Source organism: Lynx canadensis, chromosome B2, assembly GCF_007474595.2.
Source record: "Lynx canadensis isolate LIC74 chromosome B2, mLynCan4.pri.v2, whole genome shotgun sequence".
NCBI classification, from domain to species: Eukaryota; Metazoa; Chordata; class Mammalia; order Carnivora; family Felidae; genus Lynx; species Lynx canadensis.
The window spans coordinates 33,997,900-34,013,667 of record NC_044307.1 but is presented as its reverse complement, the minus strand read 5'-3'; the positions used below and the strand labels follow the sequence as shown (position 1 = coordinate 34,013,667).

Below are 15,768 nucleotides of genomic sequence, written 5' to 3'. Positions count from 1 at the left end.
GAACTGGGAGTTAGCCTGGCTCACACTGCCTGGGTGGACCTCAGAACCCAGGCTGCAGAGAATGTTCTGTCGCTGTGGGAGCTGACAATGAAGGCTCTGTCTAACAGCCACCCATTCATGCTAGCCATCAATGAAGAAAGAGAGACAGATGCCAAGAGCTCAATACCAGACAGATGCCGGGGGAAGGAAGTGGGCAGAAAGAAGGAATGGAAACTTATGGAAGGAGGAAATATGTGAAGAGGAAGAATTTCTGAGGGTCATAATCCCATTAGAGAAAATACAATCTACCAATACTTTATGGGGTATAAGAAATCACAGAAAGGGATTCTTACAATTACATGACTTACCCAGGCAATTCCCTAGGAAAGACACCTTGGTATTTGAAAAGCTTGTCAAGATCTAAGACCTTCAGGATCTTAATAAGCCCCATAAAAAACTATATCCAAGGATAAGCTAGATTTCCTGGCAAAATCAACAGGTAGGAAAAGAACTACTCAGAGGTCCTTTCCTTCTGTAAAGTCAGGATAATATTGGGTCTCTTAGGGCATTAATATAATGTGTTAATATAAGGCACTGATCATGAGCCAGAGAGTGAGCAAATAACTTCTCTGTGCCCAGTATTCTCACCTATAATTTTGGAATCATAATAGTACATACTTCCTAGGATTGTTGTGAGAATTATACATGTAAAGCACCCAGCACCACATTTGGCACATGCCAGCCCTCAATAGATATTAACAATTCTTATTATTCTCCGCACAGGATCCATTACAACATATTTTGCTCACAGATGAGACCAATAACTTGTCTGCTCCTCGTAGGTTTGTGCAAAAGCTCACCAAAGACAGCGTACGTGACACATACAAACATCCATTGCCTTCATCATCCTTACAACTCTCGACACCAGAAGGAAGGGACAGAAGGTAATAGAGCAAGAAGGGCTGAAGTGAGATACAGGCCCCAGAACTGTGGCTGTAACCACCCATTCCATTAATAAGCACATGCAAAATGTTTGTCTTCATGGGCCACCCAAGAGATAAAAAAGATGAAGACACTGAGTGTGCTCAACGGGCTTACCAGCTACCCAAAGAAACTAGCATATGCACAAGTGACTAGAATTCCAGACGAAAATTAATAGATGCATAAACCAAATGCATAGTGAGCAGAAAGGAAAGTGTGATTGCTTTCAGCCAGAAGGATTCTCAGAAGATGTAGCTTTTGAGCAGGGCGTTGAAGGAGAAATAAGGTCTTGATAGGCTTAAAGTTTAGTGGAAATACATTAGAAAAAGCAGAGACAGGAACCTCGGTGCCTGGGCACTCACAGACTTTCAGACTCGCAGAAGAGAATCCTCAGGCCTTAGGCTTTCCCTGACTGGGAATCACTGCGCTCCCACCTTAGAATTATGCAGCTTCTGGGGCGCCTGGGCTCCAACTCGATTTCAGTACAGGTCATGAGATCAAGCCCTGTGTGGGGCTCCACGCTGGGCGTAGAGCTTGCTTAACATTCTCTTCCTCTCTTTCTGCCCCTCCCTGGCTCGTTCCCGCGTGTGTGCGCGCATGCGCGCACTCTCTCAAAAAACAAACAAAACAAAAAAACTACACAGCTTCCACTCCTCCTCCCATACTGCCTTCAGCCATCCCTACAACCTGCCCTTCTAGGAGAGAGACAAGGGGCTAGGACACAGGGACAGCTGTTTCCTTACTCTCCCCATATATCAAGGCCATCTGCTCTATTGAGTAGCACACAGCAGCATGCTAATTCCCAGCCCCTTCAACTTTCAATCTTTATTCATTCTGGGTGTTCATTTTCCTTTTACCCTGTGAGCCGCTGAAGCAAGGGGTCTTCTGTGCTGCATTTTAATTACTATGATGATCCACGGGGGATCTCAAGGGCTTTTGAACAATAACATTTTAACATTTACACATTTTTCAATCGCCCCCCTCCCACCCCCGTCTGTTTAAATTAGGGCAAAAAAATGCAGCGTGTGTGAGAACTTGCTAAGTCAAATCAACCCTCGGACACAGAGAAGAAGGTTACTCTGGCTACCCAGACTGTTGTGCCTTCTTCATTTCCGTTAGGATTGGAACCCTCCAATTGCCCAGTGGCTATGGTGAGCACCAGGAACTGGGTGTGTCCAGGAGAACTCCTAAGTCCTTGGCTACTTTTGGAGAGCCACCGTGCGGACTAGGTTATGCAGGGACTTGCTGGCGACTATGATCTGATAAGACAAGTAGACCTAGCATCCATTCTCTGGTCCACGGCAATCAGAGAAACAGAAAGAGACCTGGACTGGGATTCAGGAGGTCCAAATTATAGTCCCTCCCTGGGTCTTTTTTTAAAAAATGAATGGCTGTAAATGCATTGTCTAGGGCTTTGACATTTAGTATGATTTGACACTGATTAGATGAATTAAGTTCCCTTCTAGTTCTGTGATGCTAAGAACGTGAATAGCAGCAGGGCTCTGGATGAAATGATTTAACCTCATGGTTAAACAGGCTTTTTGGATTCAGCTAGACTGGGGCTTAAGACCCAGCTCTAACACCAAACTTCTTTCTCATCTATTAAACAGTGATAAAAATAGCCCCTACCCGGAAGATTTGTCATGAGATATACAATGACCTAATCAGTGTAGATGAACTCAGCACATGGCCGCCCATAAGCAGCATTCATTAAATGGTAGCTATCATTATCATCATTTTTCATTTACAACCATTTCCGAACTGCTCTTCATGCTAACACTGCACCCAGAGGCTGGTTTCCTTTCTCTCGACTCTGCAAAGGAGACTGGTTTCTTCTAAGTGGCCCTATACTCTAGATAGAATAAAACTCATATGCCAGAGAAGGTCCTGTCGTTCTACAAGTTCAGGTCAGGGTGATGTGTGCCAGCACAGCGGGGGAAAAACTTTCAGGTCAGGAACCTCCACTCACTGCAGCACCCACAGGTACAGCCCAGCTTTGGGACTCGGACTATTCTACTTTGACTTGGTCCTGATTACCTGACATCTCCCCCATTTCCTTAAACTCCTCTTGAAGAGTCTGTCCCCTCTCTGTGGCCCCTCAAACTTCCCTATTTAATACACCAGCTCTGCTTGGATCAGTTTCCAACCAGCCATGATACTTAACCGTGCCTAATTTAACAGCACACTTGCTGTCTCTATTTCCCTTGATCTGCTGCCAGTTCCAGCACTGGGTATTCACAACCATTTGCTTTCTCTCCTCCAGTTGCTGGAATGTTGAGCCCTGTTGAATACTCAAGAAACAACTGAGTCCTCAGCTGGCTTCCAATAGCTACAGTGTATTAGGTACTAGTTATTCTATGCTAGACATGCTGCTAAACACTTTCTTTTTTAATATTCACAACCACGGGGTAAGAATTTGAATCCCTACTTTACATGGAGAAAATGAAGCTTAAAGAAGTTAAATGACTCCTCAAGGTCACCAACCAGTAAGTGGTAGAGCAAGAATCCAAGTTTACTACCAAGCCTAGCTACCCTTTTATTCATCTCTTGAAAACTGTGGTATCACCATAAGATTGATTCCTCATTTCTCCCACTCTTTTTAGACTGTCATCTTTCCCACAGCACCTATACTCTTGGGTAATGACATCAATTTCCTGAGAAGACTTAGATCAGACAAACTTCCTTACCTGTTCTCAATACCACACATGTCAAACCTGGGGGATAATTTGATCTCTTCCCACCTACCTCAGGGAAGTATCTCCCCATCTTGAATTTTACCAATAGCCTTCTAACTGCTGAAGCCTTTTTCTAGTCTTCATTGCTTCTAGCTCTATTATCATGTGACACAGTTTACCAGTTATCCCTGGTACCCACTCTCCCCTTCCTGCTTGGTCATGGGGTTTTTTGGATTGGGTCAAACCACCTACATTAAAGACTACATTTCTCATCTTCTTTGTAGTTAGGTATAGTCACATGACCAAATTCCGGCCAACGGGTTCTAAGAGAAAGTGCAACTTTTGAGAACTATCTTTAAAGTTCTCTCCTTTTCTTTCTTCCTATGCTGACAGCTTGAACTTGAATAGTCATCTTTTTTTTTTTTTTTTTAATTTTTTTTTTCAACGTTTATTTATTTTTGGGACAGAGAGAGACAGAGCATGAACGGGGGAGGGGCAGAGAGAGAGGGAGACACAGAATCAGAAACAGGCTCCAGGCTCTGAGCCATCAGCCCAGAGCCCGACGCGGGGCTCGAACTCACGGACCGCGAGATCGTGACCTGGCTGAAGTCGGATGCTTAACCGACTGCGCCACCCAGGCGCCCCCTACTTGAATAGTCATCTTGAACCATGATGACAGAAAGAAACTGGTTTCTTGAGCATCATGAACTGTCATGCTAGCCCTTGACTTCTTACCTCTGGACTTCTGTCTTATTTAAACAACAGTTATTTTGGGGTTTTCATCACATTCAGCCTTGGCTTCTATGACACTGCATTATCCTGGTTATCTTCCTATGTTTCTTTACCCTTGTGCTTCTAAATATAGATTATATTCTTGACTTCTTCAATCTCTCTGGTTTTTCCCTCAGCAACTGATTATCTTTTATGTTAACCACCACCTCAACTTGGATGATCCCTGAATCTGCATTTCTAATCCTTCTATCTCTCTTGAACACTAGACCTACATTTCTAAGTTATTTATGGGGTATCTTTCCCAATATTCATTATCTTTAATATCCTTAACATATGCAAAACTGAACTTAACATCTTCCTTCAAACATGTCCCTCCTCAAGCCCCTATTTCTGTTAGGTGCACCATATTTTCCCAAATAACCAGGTTCAACACCTAAGAATCATCATGAATACCCCCTCTTCTTGATTCTTCCACATTTGATTGTAAGGTCCCGTTAATTCTACCTCCTCAATACCTCCACCATCCATACCCTTCCTTCCTATCACTTCCTACTATTAGCTTAGAGCCTAATTTCCTTCAAGAGATTCCTTGAAGTCTCTTGACTTCAGGATATTCCTGCCTCTAGTCTCTCCCAACTGCAATCAAAGAGTCCACAATTATACATATGTAAAGCATGGCTTCAATCCTGCCATCTTACTCGAAAAGCTTCAACAACACTGCACTATCTTTGTAATAATGACTGACATTTGAGATCCAATACTCTACACAACCAGTTCTTTGTTTGAGCCAAACTAGATTACTTACCATTCTCCAAACACGAGCTCTATCATCTCCTAACATTTTACTCTTGTTTATGCCACTCCCTCTGGCTGGAAGACCCTCTCCTTCCTCCTTAGTTCTGCCTACTAAATAGAATTCTCTATTCTGGGGTTTAGCTCAAATGCTACTTCCTTCATAAAGTCTTCCTGATCTCCTGCACTAACATAATTTATCCATCTTTTGAATTCCAAAATTACTTTACACCAATCTATAAAAATTTAACATATTCTGCCCTTTCGTGTATTTTACGTATGCCTCACATATACATGTGTATATAAATGGCTGTCGATACATTTTATGGAAGAAAATACAGATGTATATACCTCACAAGGCTTGGACTTGTTTTGCAATGGAAAGAAAAGCAAACTATTCCAACTCAGAAATAGAAATTGATAAGAGCAAGGCAGTTGTAACAGTAGGGCTTTTGGCAGAAGCTCCTCTAATGGAAGAAGGTGAGAGACGAGGAAGCTGCTAAAGATAAGGCTTAATTATTAAACTGTCTCATACACACATAAATATGTATATATACATATTTTGCATTTGGAAAAAGCATCCAAACTTACTCCTGGGAATCTACCATGAAAAGCTAGCATGGGCTTCCAGGTAAAGATGGTGGATTGAATACAGGTACCAACTTACTCTTCTTCCTGAAGTCTTACTAAACCAAATATAAAAATGGGACACAGATGGAAGCATACCTGAGAATCCCAAGCTGGCAAAGGGAAAAGCCAAGGCTGATACTATGAATTCTCTAAAGGCTCAGGAACTGGCAGCACTTGGGACATGGGAGTAGAGGGAGAAGCTAAAATAACGTTTTCTTCCCCTCCAAGAGGCTTAAGGTCTTCGTGCTCATGCACAAACTTCACTTAGATCTAAACGCATGGCTCTCAGGAATATTGACTTACTTCCATCTAAAAAACCTCAGAGTGCAGCTGCGTGCCAAAGAGTCCACATGTATCACTGTCTTCAGATAATCATTCATCACTGTCCTAAGTAACCACTTCACCTAGACCTAAGCACTATCAGTGGATGCTGCAGAAAGCACCACAGAGAACAATGATTTTTAGAGCTCTTGGCTACTTTCCCACTTGCTATCAAACCTGGAAGGTTGTCCAGTTTCTCAGAACAGTATGTCCAGAGTGAGTGCCCAGTGGGCAAAGAGTTAAATGGTAAAGAGAAATAAATGACTATGCCAGATGAAACTGGAAACATGCTCTTGTTGCTAGTTATGCTAGCCCTGAATAAGGATTTCAGAAGACTTCTATGTTGGAAATCACTTAAATAACAGAGGAATACCTAGCTGCATAAAACTACCATAAAACCATCTGGGCCTAGTGCCTTTGTAGAGGGATGAGTTTTCTGCTTCATTGGCTGCTTTCTACTTCTGTCAGTTTTTGTTATATCTACAGACATAAATGGTAATCTGCAACTACCAGATTATCATGCATACCTTGTCATCAAGATGCTTAGTCATCAAGTACTAAATGCTACTGGAAACCCCACCTCAACCAGTCATTGTGACGGACCATTAAGGGTCCCAGACAATTCATCCTAGGGGAATGGCAGCAACCTAACTAACCACCAAAATTTATTCCTGGAAATTCTCTTATTATTTTAAAATTCTCTAAATCTGTGCTTATATATGTTCTTTATACTATTCCTACATGTTGTGTTTTTTCCTCTTTTCTTGATCAGAATTGTCAGAGATCTTTAAAAAAAAATGTTTTCATTGTAATGGTCAAGTCTATTTTTTTTAAACTTCCTTATTTCTACTTTTATTTTTTTCTTTAACTAACTGAAATGTAACACACATACCATGAAGTATGTGAAGTATACTATCTGCTTTTATCTTTATTCCTCTCTGTTACTTTCTTTTGGTTAAGTTTTAGTCTTTCCTTTTTTATAACAAATTGAAGAATATAGACTTTCTCCTGAGTATCACTTTGGCCAAATATTACCAGTATTTATATGAAATGTTTCTGGTACCGCTAATTAATTTCTAAGTAGAAAAATAAGAAAAAAAAAAGATAGGCCACTCACAGACTATATAACACTAATGAACAAGATGCTCAATTTCACTAGATCACACAAAAGCCAAATGCAAAGGACACTTTTTTGGCTTACCATGGTGAAAAACATTCAAGAGTATTAATATCGCAAGTTGGCAAAGGAATGGGAAAGTGTGTGCTCATAAACAATCAAGCAGGGCAATTCAGCTCCACCAGTTAGATCTAGACAGGTACCTGCACTCTGGCTGCCTAATTCTACTTTCTATCAATGCCTTTTAAGAAATACTCTTATAAGCATGTAAGAATATGTGTATAGAATGTCCACACCAGCTTAATTTATAACAGAAATACTGGAAGCAACATCAATATCCATCTACTAGAGAATGGAAAAATTAGCCGTGGGATATTTAACAACCATTAAAAAAGAATAAGGTAAGGTAGATCTTTAAGAACTAAGACAAAATTGTACCCATGATCTATAGACAAGGTAAATTAAAAACAAATAAACAAGTGTGCAAAACAGTTTGTAAAATACATTTTATGTTAAAAACAAACAAAACAATCTCACATAGTCATTTTTTTTTTTTTTTTTTTTTTTAAATAAAGACAGCAAAGGACCTTAAGTTGACACTACATTTTCAAACTGTGGACATCTCCAGCAACTGTGAGTAGCCGAGAGGTGAGAAGACTTGGCCATTTTACTTGTATTCACTTCTATATTTTTTGAATTTTTTTTTTCCTGTGAGCTAATACAAATACACTCTTAAAATGCAATGTAAACAATCTCCCATCCCATCCCTCATACTGTAGTTTCTTGAATTATAGTAAGGAGGGCTGAAAGCTCTGGTAGTCTCATTAGCATGGCCTTTTGAGAACTGATAAATTAATTTCTAAAAGCTGCCTAAGATAAGGACCTTAGTGGAAAAGCAGAAAAGACTGACTATGTATTAATCCATGATCTAATCTGCAGACTTGCCTCACATTTACCAACTTTTGCAAGCATTGCTTCCAGGCTACAGAGAAACTGGCAGAGCCCATTTTCATATTTAATGCCTCAACTCCTTTGTCTGAAAGCTCTTTGAGTGATCCAAGCAGCTCGCCTGGAGGCAGGCACACCCCACAGGCTGTGGTTCAATTAAATCTGCTTCCCGCACCACCCACTCTTTTAACAGTTAGCCCAGTATTGCAGAACTAAAAGAAACCAAAGCAAAGGAGGAGATGGGAGGTCTTAAGTCCTCCGTGGCAGTTTCCTCTTTAACCTAGAGATCTCTCTTGAGTTGGGATAGAAAATTCCTGCATTTGGGGCACCTTGGTGTCTCAGTCAGTTGAGTGGTTGAGCGTCCAGCTCTTGGTTTTGGCTCACGGTTTCAAGAGTTCGAGCCCCGTGTTGGGCTCTGCACTGGCAGTGTGGAGCTTGACTGGGATTCTCTCTCTCTCCTTTTCTCTCTGCACCTCCCCACTCTCACTGTCTCTCTCTCAAATAAATACATAAACTTAAGAAAGAAAGAAAGAAAGAAAGAAAGAAAGAAAGAAAGAAAGAAAGAAAGAAAGAAAGAAAGAAAGAAAAGAAAAAAGAAAATTCTTGCATTTGTCAGCCAAGGAGACCAGTCCCCATTTATGAAGTCTGTCTGACTTTCTCATTTTCTTCCTTCCAAAGGCTGAGCAGCTATCTTATAGTGGGTCCAGATCAAGCCTCTGAAAGAGAGAAAGAATTATAATCTCCTTCCTCCTCGACACTAAAAATGCTTCCTTGAGAACCAGTTTGAAACAGAGCATTACATTAATTACTTGCTTTTTAAGGGTTAATTTCAGTATGATTTATTATTAAACAGCTGAGAACTCATTGGTGCTCTACTCCACTTGCTCTATATGTTTTAATTAAAAACCCACCAATGTGATTAGAAGACTCAATACAGTTAAGATAGCTCCCCCAGATTGTTATATAGATTCAACACAACCCCAATAAAAATCCAGCAGGATGTTTTGTAGAAATGATCCAGCTCACTCTAAATTTTTGTATTGAAAGATAGAGGAACTAGAATATCTAAAACAATTCTGAACAAGAATAACAACATGACAAAGGCAACAAGGATGGTCTTCAACACATCATGCTGAAATAACTGGATATCTATGTGCAAAAAAATGAATTTTGAAGCATACCGCACACCATATTCAAAAATTAACTCAAAGTGGGTCACAGATCTAAACGTATACCTAAACTTACAACATTTCTAGAAGAAAATATAGGAGAAAATAGTTGTGACCTTATCCACTTATTCACATTGAACTTCATCAAAACTGAGAGCCTCTGCTCTTCAAAAGACACTGTTAAGGGAATAAAGAGAGAAATCACAGACTAGGAGAAAATCATATATCTGATAAATAGTATGCAAAACATACAAAGAACTCTCACCACTCCATAAGAACACAAACAACCCCCCCTTTTTTTAATGAGCAAGAGTTGAACAGACACTTCATTAGCCATATGGATGGCAAATAATCACACTAATAGGTGTTCACTTCATGAGTCATTAGGGGAATGCAAATTAGATCCATAATGAAATATCACTAGGCACCCTATTAGAAGGACTATAATTCTGAAAACCTGACAGTATTAAGTGCTGGGAGGAGACATAGCAACTGTAACTCCAATGGGAAACCAAAACGGTATAAGCACTCTGGAACACGGTGTGGCAGTTTCTTACCAAGTGCAGCACATAATTCAACTAGGACCCAGCAATTCCATTTCTAGTGTTTTCCCAAGAGAAATGAAACCGACATTCATACAAAAACTTGTATGCAAATGTTCACTGTAGTTTGATTTGTAATCGCCAAGGACTATAAATGACCCAAATGCCTCTCAACTGGAGAATGCATAAACTGTGGTGCATCCATACAATGGAATACTACTTGGGAATGAAAAGTAACAAGTTACTGGTACACACAACAACACGGATGAATCTCGAGTGAAATTACACTAAGTGAAAGGGGCCTGACTCAAAGGGTACATACTGCAGGCTTCCCATTTATAGGACATTCTGGAAAAGGCAAAATTCTTGGAACAGACATAAAAGTAGTGGTTGCCAGAGGTAAGGGAGGGGTGCGGGACTGGCTATAAAGGGACACAAGGGAGTTTCTGGTGTGATAAAGCCATTCCCTGTCTTGAATGTGGTAGCAGTTATATAACTGTATTTGCCAGACTTCACGGAACTGTACACAAAAGGGGCAGTTGATTGTATTTAAATTATAACTTTTTTTTTAAAGCTCCAAATGGAAACCATAAAAAAACAAAACAAAACAACCACTATAAAAATGACCACAAAGTTTCTGCATGCTGGAAGAGAAACCTCTTAAACAGGACCATTAAAAACAAGGTCTACCACGTCATACACATACGCACATGTCCTCTTTGCCACCCCCTACCCTCTGACAGGCCCAGCAGAGGGCAGTTCCAAACAAACCATCGCAACCCCCATCCTTACCGGAAGCGTGACTGTCTTAGCATTGAAAGGAGGCACAAATAATACCCCACGAAGGACCTAGTACCTGAGAGCTATAAAGAGCTGGGAGAGGCCACAGAAGTTCCTTCCAACTGCAGGGGGAATGGCACTGCCCCTTCTTGTTCTTCCTTAGAACGAGGCTGTCACACACTCTCCAGCAGTGCGCTCACCCCTGTCGTGACCGCGTTTACATCGTCTGCCTGGCTGTCCGTCCTGCGGCACTCACTCCCTCACGGAGGAGACGGAATTTTGCAGAGGCAATGAAAGTAGGCCAAGGCGACAGAGCACTCTAGTTACCGGGTGGCAGCCAATCACGGGCCCCTCCCCAGGAGCGTCTCACAGTGAGGTCAGGACTCAAAGCAGAGCCTGTGCCGTCAGCCTGCCCCCAAAGGGACTGACTTGTTGGGCTTGTTTTTCCACAGCCTTAACTTGAGGGTTTATGACTTGACACCCCAAATCAAGCTCCGTTACGCTGCGGGCCATTTCTCCTTCCACGGTTCTTACCTGGTCTGACCTAACCACCTCCTTGCTTCGCGTGCTGAAGGGTGGTGAGCCAACTCTACCTAACACAGGGCATTGACAATGAAAGCTCATAATCAACACCCACGACCCCCAACTGCTATGACACCCAGCTCCCTCCTCCCAAGGAACATCATCCTCTCCTTCCACTCAGGATCACAAACTTTAAAAAACCCTTTCAAGGTCGTCTCTGATGGGAGCGGGGTGGGGTGGGGGTGTACCTTTTGGTCTTCCATCCACGGATACCAGCTTCTTTGTTTCTGCTGTTAACAAGAGCTCATAAGGATGCTCGTCCTCTTCCCTGGCTGCACTTCCCTGAATCCAGGGTCTCATGGCCAAGACCTAAGAGAGAAGACACCACAGAACTTCTCATGTGGGTGGCTAATACCAAGGCAGATTATGTTGAACAAATTCAAGATCCCTGGCTCCTTTTTCACCGGAGAGGAAGAAGGGGGGAGGGGGGGTGGGAAGAGAAGTAAATAACTCAGTGTCACGTGAAACCACAACTGCTTTTCTGGATATGCACCTGCACCTCAAATCTCAATGGCCTTTGATTAAAACACTCCCCTTTCCTTACCTCATTATATCCTTCAAAAAGCCATTAATAAAATCCAAGATCCTTCCTTCTCTTGCTTCTCCCATCATAACAGTATTCTGCATGGTCTCTTTGGGGTGGATAGTAGCTTCCAAGCTGTTTTTAGCTATGGTGCATCACAAAAGCCTCCTTCCTCCACGATTCTTTCTTAATATGCACACATACTACCCCAAGGCTGGAATCCTTCCCACCTTCTCAGGAGGGAATCAAATGACTTCTGACTGACCCTGAATGACTGACCCTTACTAGAAACTAGAAACAAAGTGCTCTATTGGTCCTTCTCTATTTTTGTGAGCCTTTCTCTGCAGGTCCTGGGGGTTATGGGGAAGTTTCTCTCAAAAGCCGGCTTCCTACTGCATTTATGGTAATACAAGTTTAAACTAATTCCACCCATCTCTGTTCTGAAAAGAGTCAAGTGGCTAGGCAGTATGAATTTCAGTGAAGAAAAAGCAGCTCTGTCTATGGGGAAATCCCTGACCCAGGCAGCCAAGCGTCTCTGCTAAGAGAATTGGCCCAGCGCTGGCTCCTACACCTGCCAGGCGGGTCTAGGCAGCTGAGGGCCTTGTGGCCACAGCTGGTCATGGCACCCAAGGAGCCACACTTCCTCCTCACATTGAGCCAGAAACACCATCATCAGTGCTACAGTCACACTGAGAGAGGGAATGGAGATCCTCGATTTAGAGGACAATTCTGCCTCATCTGTCGTAAGAATCCAATGTGTTTCGTAGGCAAATTAAGAATAATCACGTATCAGCTATTGTGAGAGCAAGGCAAAGCACAGAATGTCCCCTTGAGCAGTTTGGCTAGAAGTGATATATTATGAACAGAGGGGTTCAGAGGGATTCCCACGTCCGCCTAACAAACAGCGGTACCCTACGAATGTGACTCTTTGGCACATGCAGAAGCCTCTCCTTCAGGCATGTCCCACAGCTCACTGGAAATGAACCAGGTTTGTGATTCATCACGGTTTTGCTTCTTGGAGATATAGCTCACTGCGTTACGGCCTAATGAGACATCAATGATTCCAGGAGCCTCAGACTAAATAAGAGACTGCGGCTCCTGCTTGTTAACAAGGCTGCCACTCTAAAGGCAGAATGACAGTCTCTTTCCGAAATTCTGCTAGGCACAGCAGGAACCTCCACTTACTGAAAGCCACCTGGAAGCTAAAAGCTATTTCATTACAACGAGCCATTTGCCTGTATTGCTTAATTCCTTTTGCCTCTTCGTGGGAACACAATTAAGGGAACAAAGAGGGACCATTAAGCAGTTCATACAGTGTCAACTTAATACCACAGGCTTTACAGACAGGAATTTGGGTTCTTCAGGTTTACACACCCACAGCTATCCCTGAGCTGGAGCCCTGGAAAGCTGAGTCTGTAAGTGTTCTGGACACAGCGAGAGCACTCATATAGCCGTAGGCATGCTTCTCTGAAAGGTAGTTGACAGCTTGGATGCCCAGCCCATACTATCCTTTCTTCTCAAGCAGGACAGCTGATGACTTCCACGTGGAAAATCAGGCCCACTGGACCCACGTTCACTCTGTGCCTGCTCCCGGGCATGACAACTAGAAGCAAAAACCCAGCAAGTGCTAGAGCTGGGAGGGACCCGAACCATTACAGTCACAGCTAGAGAGCACCCAGCTCCAGCTCTTTCATTCTGCAGATGCCCAAACCCAGTTTCCAGAGAGGTCTAGGGACTTGCCCAAAGATACACAGAGAGCAACCAGCAGAGGCAGGACCATAAAATTCACTTCCCCTGGTTCTGGACCAAGATGGTCTCATTTTTCCTGAGAAGGATGACTTTCCGTCCAATTTGGAACTCTTTCCTTCCTTCAGATATCTTGTGAGAGTCCCCTGCTCACATCCAGACAACTTCTACAGAGATCTCTTCCTCTTAGTCCTGGCTCCTGCCAGCTGTGGGATTAAAATCTCATAATAAAGCAACAGACTGCTTTTCTTGGAGCCTTCCTAACTCCCACTCAAGAAGTGGATTGTCACAGTGAATATGGCAGTAACTGACTTTCAACAGAAAAGATTCTGCTTTTTACTCAATTATTCCTTAATCTTTTCTCCCCTTTCTTCTAAGGCTGGCAATAAATCAAAGCCAAAAAGCTGTATTCTCTGTTACATGGAAAGCAACATTTTTGCTGCAGAGAGAAGCTACTACCAGTCAGCACCTAACTGTGACCAACTGAATGACCGGCCGGGGTGTGGGCAGTTTTCTGGGAAGGGATACCATCCATAGCAGCTGCAACCTCCCATGAAGGTTTCACACATCTGAACATAGAGAAGATCATGGTCAGTCTGATGCAGCTGGCAGCCCATTTGGTGGGGCAAAAACATCTCAACGCGTGTGTGCACGTGCATGTGTATGTGTTTAATTTCTGGAAGCCAGTTTCATGACCTGGTAGTTAATCTGATAAGCTCTTCTGGAGCCAGCTACACTCAGCTTCCCTCCAAGGTTTCTATGGGTCATCTCACAGTGACGAGCCTCAGGAACAGGACACAAACACTGAAGCAGATTGCCTGCCAAACAGAAGTCTAAACTATGATGAGCCAGCGCCTCCTAGGATATGAGGTGTAGGGTAGTAAAGTTTTGGCGGTATAAGAAATAAAGATAGTGAAGATTAGAGTCCACTTTTGGAGAACATCTATTCATTCACACGACAAACAGAATCTGCCTTGATCGTCGCAAGGATAATGGCCCATATCACATCACCTCTGTATTTAGGTACTTAAAATCACTAAGTAAGCAAAGCCAGGGTTCTCATGGTCTTCTAACTTCTGACTGCCGTGGTCCAACTGACCCAGAATTCCAGACTATTCAGAAGCAAGTCCTAGAAGTATCTCAGAGTCTCCCACCCAGGAGAGAAATGGAGATTTCTCCCCCTATCTCTTGACACCGTTATTGACAAATTATATGCTCTAAAAAGCCCTGGGAGAATAGAAAGTCCTTGTTATCTAATATTTCTTTAAGAGCCTTGCTCTTATCCTTGGGTATTAGGAATTTTAGTCCAAGTCCTTGTTAAAGAGGTGGCTTAAGGCATTCATAGAGACCTAGCCCCAACTGAATATGCTCCGTATTACCAGGTTTTCCCTTATAAAAAGAGAGTAACGAAGCAAATCTCTATATAAAAACATGCAGGGATTTGTTCCATGCATTTCTATCTTCTAGCAATGTATTATTACCCTAGAGGCTGTAATTCTAGAGACCTCTTACTTGAAACATGATAATAAGCATTTTGTAATTAAGGGATAGAAAGAAACAGGGACAGAATTTATACCTAGCATAAAAATCTTCCCCTATTTCCAACACTGACTTTTACATTCTTAAAAGTGCTTCCTTGTATTTATACATTTTGTGAAACTAAAGCCATCCTTCTGCTTCCATGTGCTCGTATTAGATAAAAAAAAAACCTGTCTCACAGGATGGTCTGTGGCAGTACAATAAAAAAGTTAACTCTGACTTCTAGCGATACAGTAATGAGACTTAACTGACTAGTTTATATTACCTGATTTTTAAATGAAAGAACAACAGGGTATTGAACGAGCTATAAAATAACAAAATTACATAATACTTTGAATCAGTGCTGAATAAACATGGTCTCTGAATGGTGGCAAGTATTAAAGGGACATTCTGAAAATGAAAGATCATGGAAAATATGGTTTTCTTCATATGACTAACCCCGTGAGAAGGTACAACTATTTGCCTCACGATAAGATTTCTTTTTTAAAAAGGTGGACTAGTCTTCTCAAATAACCTTCTTTCTTTGATTCCTCCCACCTCCATGAATCTTACTTCTCTTCTAATTGAGCCTTTATGACATTTCCCATGTTTGTCCTGGTGGATTCTTCATGTGAAATGAAGAAGGAAAACGTGAAAACAGAAAGACGACTTTTGGGGCAGAGTCACCAAAGCTTGCTAATATGACGCAGTCTACAGACAGTGATTAGGGGCA

General features: G+C 42.2%; 1 protein-coding gene across 5 annotated transcripts in view; it reads right to left on the bottom strand.

The window, feature by feature from the left end:
- ANKS1A (ankyrin repeat and sterile alpha motif domain containing 1A) overlaps positions 1-15,768 on the bottom strand; it is a 179,637-nt gene that overhangs the window by 75,612 nt on the left and 88,257 nt on the right. For all 5 annotated transcript variants that reach the window (XM_030315303.1, XM_030315305.1, XM_030315304.1 and 2 more), the window contains one exon: positions 11,437-11,557. In XM_030315303.1, the coding sequence (XP_030171163.1) occupies positions 11,437-11,557 (121 nt within the window). The remainder of the gene's footprint in view (positions 1-11,436; positions 11,558-15,768) is intronic.